At 48.1% G+C, this 11,125-nt stretch overlaps 1 protein-coding gene across 3 annotated transcripts in view; it reads left to right on the forward strand.

The window, feature by feature from the left end:
* The window catches only part of Txnrd1 (thioredoxin reductase 1), a 41,478-nt gene extending 30,918 nt beyond the window's left edge, over positions 1–10,560 (forward strand). For all 3 annotated transcript variants that reach the window (XM_013123363.3, XM_021235100.2, XM_040755162.1), the window contains exons 12-14: positions 1,016–1,111; positions 3,340–3,474; positions 8,881–10,560. In XM_013123363.3, coding sequence (XP_012978817.1) covers positions 1,016–1,111; positions 3,340–3,474; positions 8,881–8,943 — 294 coding nt within the window. In that variant the 3' untranslated portion in view covers positions 8,944–10,560. The remainder of the gene's footprint in view (positions 1–1,015; positions 1,112–3,339; positions 3,475–8,880) is intronic.
* Positions 10,561–11,125: the final 565 nt, after the last annotated feature.

An 11,125-nucleotide genomic window follows, 5' to 3' on the forward strand; every position in this document is an offset into this window, starting at 1 on the left:
CTCACACGGAGCTGGAGTTAGAGGAGAAAACAACCCTATTTGTCATCCACACACAGCAAAAAGGGTCCTGTCTGCTGGTTCTCTGCACCCCCGTTCTTCTGTGCTGACTGAGAAAGTCCCAGGAGGGCGTGTCTGGAAGCAGGAGCATGGGAGCCAGCAGCTAGACAGTTGCTGGAGTTGTCCCTACCAGCTTACGGCTTTTATTTAGTTGTCATTTCTCTAAGCCAGTGGTTCTCAACCTTCTTAAAACTACAACCTTCGTTACAGTTCCTCATGTTGTGGACCCCAGCCATAAAATTATTTTCTTTTTTTTTTTTTTTTTTGGTTTTTCTCTGTGGCTTTGGAGGCTGTCCTGGAACTTGCTTTGTAGACCAGGCTGGCCTCGAACTCACAGAGATCCACCTGCCTCTGCCTTCAGTGCTGGGATTAAAGGCGTGCGCCACCAACGCCCGGCTCATAAAATTATTTTCATTGCTGCTTCATAACTTTTATAAATAATAATGTAAATATATTTCCCATGGTCTTAGGTGATCCCTGTGAAAAGATCATTTGACCTCCGAAGGGTTCAAGACCCAAAGGTTGAAAAGCATTAACAAGATGGTCACTTTATATTCTTTGGGGGGAGGGGCATTAATACATCTGTTAGGTAGCTCTGACTGTCCGAGGACTCCCTGTGTAGACTAAGCTGGCCTCAAACTCACAGAGATCCACCTGTTTCTGCTTCCTCAGTGCTGGGATTAAAGGTGCGTGCTATCCCACCTGTATGTAAGACAGTAATCTTGAAGAAGTAAGCATGGCTTCTTTCTTCATAGTCTTAGTCTTTGTTACGTCACTTAAGGATTACTAATCATGTTGAAATAAGCAAGATCAGTCAAATTATTTACCTTTTGCCCGAGTCACATTCATCTTGTGAACTGTGTTGTTTAACAGACGCTCATTGTTGAAGCTCCTTCACACCCGCTGCCTGACAACAGCCCACCGAGGGTAACGTCCAGTCGTGCTTGTATCTTCTCAGGTTTACCACAGTTTCTTTTGGCCGCTAGAATGGACGGTTCCTTCCCGAGACAACAACAAATGCTATGCAAAAGTAATCTGTAATCTTCGAGACAACGTAAGTGGGGTGATGATCTTACGGTAATGTTTAGCTGTTTTGCCGCTCAGTTTTGACCGTGTGTGCCGTCTGAGGCCAGGGTCTTGGCTCCTCTGCTGACTGCTCTCCTCTTTCCCGCCACAGGCAGGCAGCGCACACTTGGGGAGGGAGTCACAGACATGTGGAGCTTCTCTGTGTTTGAATGAAAAGCAGTGAGATCCTCCACTCCCTAAGAAATGACCCCCTCAAAAAAAAACCAAACCCCCAGGTGTGCTGCCACTGTAACCCTCAGAGCTGGCACCGTGGAGAAGGCATGGTGGGAGGAACCCTCGATCAGCCGGGTTCCTGAGGAGATTTAAACGCTGCTACAGTGGTGCTTAGCCTGAGCAGACTCCTCCAGCTCAGGTGGTTACTCCACACCTGCAGTGTGAGAGAGAGCGAGCACATTCATAGTTTTCAAACTTTTTGGCTGTTACCACACAGTTAAGAAATTTATTTTATATCTCAGAACACATACTCTTTAAATATTGTACCAGAAACTGAATTTTTCAACGTAGTCAGCACTTGACCTTAAAAATTCCTTCAGGAAAAATGTGAACAAAGCCAAAACATTACGCTCAACACCCAAGGAACTTGTTTAGATAATCGAAAAACTAATTTTAGGGTTTCCCTGTAATAAAAGCATATATTTTGTTTAAAAACTACTGTTTTAGATGAGACAGTTACAGGATATTTTTTCAGAGCCCAGAGTTTGAGGACATTGCCTTGGCATCTAGTTAATGAATGCACTAGAGTAACCCAATGAACTCTGCCATTGACTTAAGGAACAGTTTTATGCCATTCTCTCTCTGGACATAAGTCTTATTAAAACATGCTGCATGTTCGTGTCACCTGACTTCACAATGGCCGAATGTCTTTGGTTTAAGTATCACTTCGCACGTGTGAAACAATTACAACTCACACACAGCTGGAAGGACTCACTGCACACAGTGTTTGGCTGTGTAGGAGAACAGCACCCCAGCAGCTCATTTCCTGAAGGCTTGTGCACCTACAGCCTCAGGATGTGTGTCAATAAGTGCTGACTGATAATTCTTGCCTGCTCCTTCTGCCCATACTGTAGATGAGGAAACCGAGTCCAGTCACTACCCAGCTGATAGCAGAGCTCTTAGATTCCGGCCTGTGCGGCAGCCACACCAATGGCCGTGGTGCGTGCGGGCTCGCTTTGGTCTCGTTCCTTCACACCTCCGCTGAAGCTGGAGTCTGGTGTTGACTGCTTGCTTGCTGTGTATCTGCACACACTGCCGCTTTGTGATATGATTACCAGGGTCATCCCCAGGAAATGGAGCCTGGCCCTTCACTTTGAATGTCATTTATTGAAAGGACAGGGGATGTGGCTCCATGGTAGAGTGCTTGTTTACTTTCCTACAGTTCTGGGTTCAATCCCTGGCATTGCACAAGCAAAGGCCTGATGATGTTTTTAGGTTTTCCTGCATAAGGATATGCAAACCTAGTATAATTTGAATGTCTCTAAGATTACAGCGGATGGGTGTGCCTTATCCACACCCCAGGCTCCAGTTGTCTGATGGAGAATGTAGCAAGCCTGGCAGCAGAGGTACCTTTGACGGTTTCCAGTGAAACCTCTGCACGCTAACCTGTAGCCTGTGCTGCCTCACGTGCTGTGAGCAGAGTGATCTGTCCAGAAAGTCAGCTCTGAAAGCGCACCAGTTCAACAGTGAACTGAGCAAACTTCCTGTTCTGGGCAGAGATAATCTGCCTTTGAGGTTTAGATTTTCTCCAGAATAAACGATGCTCAAGGTATCTCAGGGTTTCCAGGTGTTTCCCTTCTGTGAGCCTGTGGAAGGAGATGGACAAGATCGGAGTTGCTCTTCCTATGCTAGAGTGACTCCCTTAAGTCTCTCACCACCGATCCCTTGTCAGGTGCTGAGACGGCCAGAGAGAGACCTGGGCGCTGCCCTCTGTTGGAGCCTCCTGGAGTGGGTGTGGCTAGGGCGCTGTGGGCACTGGGCCTTCCTGTTACTCCTCTGTCACCCTCAGTTCTAGGGCTTCCCTCCTGCTTGGTGTGAACTCATGTTCCCTGTTGCCCATGCCAAGTCATCGCCTTCTGAGCACAAGTGCAAGGCAGCCATTTCTGTGAGGTGTTTTCTAGAACTTCCTGAGGAAGTACCTCAGGCTGTGGGAAGAGACAGGAGAGACCGACTTTATCTGTTCCACTTTATTTTGCTTCATAGGAACGTGTCGTGGGCTTCCATGTACTGGGTCCAAATGCTGGAGAAGTGACACAGGGCTTCGCAGCTGCACTCAAGTGTGGACTGACCAAAGAGCAGCTGGACAGCACTATTGGTATCCACCCTGTCTGCGCAGAGGTGAGTCACACGCACTCCAGCTCCATTGGAAAACCCCAGTATCCCAGTGGCTTCTAAATGCTTCCTAAAGCATTTCCATGGTTACTTACCTTCTTCCTGTGTTAGTGTCTGGTTAGTCTCAAAGCTGAAGACCACTTGAACATGTGGGTATCTAAGACTGATACTGAGAAGTGATGCTGTCAAAATCCAGCAAATGGGGGCTGGAGAGATGGCTCAGAGGTTGACAGCACTGGCTGCTCTTCCAGAGGTCCCGAGTTGAAGTCCCAGCAACCGCATGGTGGCTTCAACCATCTGTAATGAGATCTCATACCAGAACCCTGTATGCATAATAAATAAAATCTTTAACAAAAAACAAACAAACAAACAAAACCACAGCAAATGATAGTGAAGCTGGACATTGCCTGGTCAGGGTTTCTGGTTGTTAGGGTTTGCTCACCGTCGTCACTGATGATCCAGGCTGGGACACTTACCATGGAGGGATCCCAAGCCGAGTGTTGAGTGGTTTAGGTGTGGGTCCTAGCTTGTGCTTGTATGTATATGCACAGAGGTTTGTGTGTGTGCATTCTTACCGGTTTATATTCTGCAACTGGCTTGTTTCTGTTTCCCGTTGTGCTTGTCAGCTTTAAAAAGACAGAAAGGGAGAGCCTGGTGGTGGCCACGCCTTTAATCCCAGCACTTGGGAGGCAGAGGCAGGCGGATCTCTGTGAGTTGCAGACCAACCTGGTCTACAAGAGCGAGTTCCAGGACAGGCTCCGAGCCACAGAGAAACCGTTCTGCCCCTGAAAAACAAAACAAAAAGAAAGGAAGGGATTTGATGGGTAAGGGGCTTTTTTTCCCTGCAAAAGAGGGCCTGAGCACTCCAGTGTGGTGGCACACCTCTGTGACCCCAGTAGGGGGGTGAGGTTGTAATAGGCTCCGGGATGGATCCTGGAAGCAGGTTCAGTGAGAGACTGTCTACAAGGTGGAAAGCAACAGAAGACACCTGAATCTACATGTGTGTGCGTGTGCACCTACACATGTGCATGAACGCGCACACACACACACACACACACATGTGCATGAACACACACACACACACACGATACACACAAAAGGCTTGGGTGTAACTTGGTAGAGTGCTTGCCTTATTATGCATAAGTGATTCTATCCCAGCCCTTAACTGGGCGTGGCTGCACACACCTGTAGTCAATCCTAGCACTTAGGTGGAGACAGGAGAGTTGGAAGTTCAAAGTCATCCTCAGCTACACAGTGAGTTTGTACACAGAACAGGCTAAAGACTGTCAGACAATCCACAGAGAGAGAAACGCTGAGCGTCTGTTTGCTTTGCGTCTCTGTCATTAGGAATGGTATCTGTCTCCAGGTTGACTGGAAACAAAGTGCTAACCTGCTTCTCTGAACAGTCAGAGCAGGGAAGTGCATGAGTCCTCGAAGCTGCTGTTTGTCATTTAAAAAAACAAAACAGAACCTACTCTGCAAGCAATCATAAAGACTGAAGACCGTAGATTAATACTGTGTGTGTGTGTGTGTGTACATATTTGGTTTTTCAGGACAAGGTTTCTCTGTGTAGTCCTGGAACTCACTCTGTAGACCAGGCTAACTTCAAACTCAGAGATCCACCTGGCTCTGCCTCGTGAGTGGGATTAAAGGCATGCACCGCCACATAATTAATACTTTTGGATTTATCTTTAATTCAGAGCAGTGACAGACTGTCTGCAGGGGGAAGGTGCTGGTGAATTTTCTTTTTAAGCGTGTATTAACAGTACCACGAACAGGCTTATGTTGAGAAAGCAGAAATCAGGCTGGTGAGATGACTCAAGTGGTTAAGAGTTTACACCCCCTTTGCAAAGAACCTGAGTCAGTCCCCAGCAGCACGTCAGAGTTCACAACCACCAGTGTCTCCAGTTCCAGGGTAGCTTAGGACTCCACACACTTGCCGTTTCTTCACATACACATGAATACTTTTTAGGTGATTAAAAATATAACAAAAATCTCTTTAAAACCAGAAATGTGTCCTCCCACCCCATTCTGGCCATGTCTCCTCCAACCTCAGTGCCTCCCTCCACAGCCTGCTTCTGAGGAGAGCTGGGTGTAGCTGCAGGCCAGCGTTGTGCTCTGAAGGTGGAAAGGGGGCGGGGTGGTGGTCTGGGAGGCGACTGAAGTGTGGAGGCAGACAACACTGAAAACGGACAAGGAATTTGAGGGAGTGTTGCCAGGACCCACCGACTGGATGTGGCTGCTACCAGGTGCCAGGCACCATGCTCTCGCTGTGTTAGCTTCTCTGTCCCTTTGCCTGGGACGTTGAGGACAGCATTTCCTGGTGACAGTGACACTGAGGACAGATCACAGGACTTGGCCCACGGTTGCCCGGCCTGAGGTGTGATCTCGTTCAGTAACTGCTTCTCCGTGAAGTCTAGCACATCGTCACTGACCTAGGAACAGTGTCCAGTGTGGGCTTGACAGAAAGGCTGTGGTGACACAGCATCTAGACCCTGGCATTGCATTGAGGCTGCACCAGCTGAGTCAGTGGCTGGTCTTCCTCAGGGTCCTTCCCACACAGAAGACACAGCTTGACTGGAAGGTTTTTGTTGTTTTCCCATCCTTGCCCGTGAACTCTACTTGCTTAGAAATTAGAATTTTGGCAAATCAAAGGCTTTTCCGTCTGCAGGAGTCCTTTTGATGGGGAAAGGGCTTGATCTAGAACAGCAAAGTTTGACTTTGAAGGGGTCCTCTCTGGGGAAGGTTGCTATGATCTGGGTAGCCGTGAGGCAGTATCGAGACATGCAGTCCTGAGCGCTGCCGTTGTGGTCCCTGGGATGGTTGCTGCTGGCCTGTGAGAGAAAGGGATAGAAATAAACAGGAAGGGTTCAGAAACTTGAGGCATTTGACAGATTAATAATGCAAAATTGGGGACTAATTTACATGCCTTTTAAAATCTCATTTTCCTAATATGTTTTATTGAGTTTCACAATGTCAGTCATAGACAGATAGAAATAATGGTTAATTAGTCCTGGGCCAGTGAGAAGTACTCTGAAACGGCCATGGCGCCTGGCTGCCTTGCAGAGGCCAGAGGTCACTAAAATGAGCTGCCTGCTGCCACATAAAGGAACACAGGAACCAGCATTGTCCATTCGTCGCCTCAGGAGTGATTACTATGGACACGGAAAGAGTCTCCAGTTGACACTTTGTCTTTAGGCAATACAATTTCCTTCTGGAAATTTCTGTAGGAAACCATCTTGCTCTGACTGTACATCTTGGGGAAGCCCCGGTGCCTGGAGTGTCAGTAATGCCTGAGTGATACTCAGTAATTCCGGCTAAGCAACTTCACTTGGGGGAAATCTAACACAGAAAGCATCCAGTAAGATCCCTTTAAAATGACTAATGTCTTAAATGAGGCTGGCGGCAGCAGCTCATGCTACGTCAGGGTGAGAGAAGGAAGCAGGGTTTCCAGGCTGAGCCTGGCTGAAGCTGCACGCAGTGAGACCTTGTCTCCAGAAAATAAAATGGCCAAGGCTGTCTTCAAATGCATCAAGAACTTTGTTTTTACGTTCAGTACATTTCCTCTCTAAGACCTCCCTCAGTGGCTGCGTCTAGTGGCACTGCCTCTGTTGCGTCCTGTGGACTGCCCTCCGAGGTCATCTTTTACAGGCAGATATTTTGTAAAAGTAGTGAAGCCATGGCACAAGAGTTGATGTCTCTGGAAAATCAACCCTTCCATGTTCCATGGGTCTGGTGTCGGCGACGGCTCGCTTCTGCTGCTTTTCAGTGGTGTGCCACCAGCACCAGAAGTGAACCGTAGCTCTTACTGTTTTAAATGCTCCCACTCCTTGGTGGATTAGTTCTTATCCACACCTCTTTCTACATCTTTCTACACCCCAAGAAACAAGATGTAAGCTTCAGGTGCTGGGAGCCAAAGCGTTTATGTGGGCTCGTCTGATGGTGACTTAAATTGTACACAATACGGCTACCCTGACAGCGAGTTCATTATCACACATTGTCCCGTCCTTCTCTGTAAGACCCATTTTAAACAAAGGAACTGTGCTCCTTTTCAGAAACAGTTGGGCTGGCTCACAGTGTGTCTGTAAGGGCGCTAATGAGTCTGGGGAATTCGGCGAGAATGTACTTTTTTCTGTAGTTACAAAGGGGATGACTACTTCAGGGATTTTCATCCTTGCTTAACAAAGATGAATTCCCTGTTACAATTCCTTGGTTTTGAATATGAATTAGTCATATTTTAGGAATTGGGCTGAGGTTTTGCTGCTGGTTATAGGAAAAGGCCACGTCTCTACTCGAAGGTTAAGCCAGAGCAAAGTCTTTCTCGGGGTTAGAAATCCCTTCTCAACCAAAGGCTGCTTGATTGACCTCAGTTGCTTTGGTCCATGTATATCAAGATGGCCTTGATTTTTTGTTGTTGTTGTTGTTGTTCTATTCTCCTTGTATTAAGTAATGATGGCTCATCTGTAAATAGCGGTGTGTGAGATACCCACAGGAAGATACACAAAGTTCGTGTGAGCTTCCGGCATTCCAGAAACACTATGGCCTTCGGTTCAGGAGGTGGTGCTTGGCAGGGCAGATGGAATCTGTAGGACATGGTTTAAAGGTCCCTAGGCCTGCGCTGACATTTGAAATACTGAGAGGGCAGAATAGGGAACAGCCTGGTGATTGACCCCTGAGAACTACACACACACACACACACACACACACACACACACACACACACACACACACACACACACACACACACACACACACAAGTGAGACAGACAGTTCCTTTGCCTGAGAGGAGCTAGGAGGAACTCAGCAGTGGGAACACTGTGTTACATAAAGCGTCAAGGGAGGAGGGTTCAGTTCAGGAGTTTGCATGTAACCTTGTACCCACAAGGAGCCACTCACGGAATCAGCACTGAGTACCTGACAGCAGGAAGCTCAGAGCCTTCTGGCTATTGTATGGCCATGCATCAAGGTAGGGCAACCCGTAGGGGGTCTGGGATCTGCCGGGTCTCGCTGCAACTCAGTTGTGACCAAGTGGCTACAGAACAGAGAAGGACAGGGAGCATTGCTGTGGAGTTGAGAGGAGGAGAGGGTGGGTGGGGCCAACAAGGGGAGCTGCCATGGATTCTTTCCCCTCTAGCTCTCCCTTACTGCAGCCTGCGTTCTTCCGTGGCTTTGGTCTGTATGAGCTGGGGTGAGCTCTCCAGCGTGCGAGAACCTCTAACCACTAAATGTTTGCACACATACAGACCGCTCGTTTGAGTGCTCTTCCTCCTATTACCCCCAGAGAACTAGAGGGCATCCTTGGCTGTACTCTGCTTGTTCTCTTCAGTCTGTCTGCCCCTAAGTCATTTGAATGCATGTGGATTCGTTTGCTTTGCGCTTTGAAAATTCATGCCTTCTTCCTCTTTCCTACAGATATTCACAACGTTGTCGGTGACGAAGCGTTCTGGGGGAGACATCCTGCAGTCTGGCTGCTGAGGTTAAGCCCCGGTGTGGATGCTGCTGCCAAGACTACAGACCACTGCCTTACTTCCTTGCCCACATCCGGGTGAAGTTCAGGAAGGCTCTTGGGCTCTCGGCACCTATCCGAGGTGCTGTCCTAAGGCCACCAGGTCCCAGGGATCTCTTGGGTAGGAGGTGGCAGGTAGAAGGCTGCAGCATCACACTGGGGTCACCGTGACAGACTCGGACAGACATTCGGCAGTGCATCAGGGAGATGCATTGATGAAGTCACCAGCCTCAAGCCCAAAGTGGTGGGCAGTGACAGATCAGCTGCCGATCTGTTCGGCTAGACCTCCCCTTTAGGTTATGTAATCTCTCTTTCAAGCTGTCTTATGCCAATTCTAGTTTTCTTTTTTTCTCCATGGGGTCAATGATACTAGAGCTAGGCAATGTTAGCAATCAGTTTTGTCTAAGCGCATGCCGTGGCTGGATAGCCACAGTCTTACTGTGTGGAAGGGGGATGAATTCGCTCATGAGAGCCACACACGTTTGTCCTGAGAAAGAGCAGTTACCCTATGACTAAAATACACTGATCGTTTTACTGACCTGTGTAGCACCGTCTCTTTCCATAAGTCACATGTCCGAAACAAGAAAGGCCACGGTCCACTTTTTGCGAGTTTCCCCACTGTGCACATTGCTGAAGCTGCCTAGGACAGGAGGTGGCGACTTGGCCAGCCTGCTTGACCTCCATTGCATGGCCCTCACAGTAGTGGCCATTGCTGCCAGCAAGAGGCCGATGATCGGCAGGTGTCTCTCTTGGTGCAGTTGTCCGTTGGTCTGGGTGAACTGAGACTGTTTGCAATGGAAAACACTTGATTTGCTTTAAGCTTCTTGTTTTTGTAAGGTAGACTTCGTTTTAAGCTTCTGTCCCCTGAGAACTACATTCATAGACAAGTAGCTCTTTCCAGACATAGCACATAAATCTTCTGAGGTAATTATTTTGTATGGAAGCTGTTCGTAACATAAGTTATTATTATTATTGAACACAGGTGGATGTGAAGGATTTTCATTGAAAAACCAAATGGTTTTCCCTTTTTCTGTCGAATGAGCCCAATGATTTATGTCCTGGGTTATGTGACTGAACATGCAGGCAGAGGGCTGTGTTCCCAGCACCTCTCCCACTGTAAACAGCCGTCCTGGTCCTGTAGCTCCTTTTCTTGTCCCCGCCTGCAGTGCTGAGTGGTGTTCACAGTAGCTTCTGGACCACCTCGGGGACCATGTGTTTGCCTAGTGTTCAGCCAGCAGCACCGTCCTGCCCCACACGCTCCCTCACGACCTCCTCCCAACAGCTTATGTGAAAACCATAGGAACGGAGGGAGTTGACTCTGCTCAGTTTTATTTATTTATTTTTTAAACTTTTCACCCAAGTCTGCCAGTCTCTGAGATTAGAAGGACAGTGTAGGGTTAACTGTGCCTAATCATGTTGTGATTGTCTTAGTGGAATGGAATGTTCTGCCCCCACGAGAAGGAATGGTTTTCATTGTTTATATTCTGTAATCGCACCAATGTACTGTAACTCAAATTCCAATTCCATGTATTTTTGTTACAATTTTTCTGGGAAAAAAATGTGAAACAGTAAAAGGTGTTCATGCACGTGTGCCTTCTTATTGAATGATGGTTTGGGGTTCTTTGACACTGCAGAGCAGGGAGGAGGTCTGTGGCTTTGTGTTGAATGCTAAAATGTATACTAATCCTCCAGGGTGCCCTTCTATTGCCTGGGCTGTATCTGCTGAGGGTTCCCTTCGGGGTGGTGGCTCTTCAGTTACCTGTTCTAGTTCTGATTGGCCTGTCCACCCTGGTCTTTCGGGAGTAAAATTAAGTCACCATTAAATCGCACTCTGTGTACCTGGAGAGCTGGTGCTCTCTGGCTCCTGCCAGTGCTGACTCTGGCTTCAGTTGGGTGTGTTAGGTGTGCAGCAATGCCGTGTCACAGTCCCTTTGCTCAGTGCGTCGTCACCTTAGCAGGGGTTGCTAAGCACAAGCCCCTGTTTTGGGTTAGTTCTTAGCAAGTATCTTCCCAAAATGCATTTGCTTTTCACTCTGAACAACCGCGGGCTGTCGTCAGTGATGGCTCCACAGGGTTGACACCCTGGCTGGCTTCAGCCCACAACCCCGAGAGGGCAGTGATGCACTGCTTGATCCTCAGCGTCCTGACGGG

Source organism: Mesocricetus auratus, unplaced genomic scaffold (assembly GCF_017639785.1).
Source record: "Mesocricetus auratus isolate SY011 unplaced genomic scaffold, BCM_Maur_2.0 Super-Scaffold_100011, whole genome shotgun sequence".
NCBI lineage: Eukaryota > Metazoa > Chordata > Mammalia > Rodentia > Cricetidae > Mesocricetus > Mesocricetus auratus.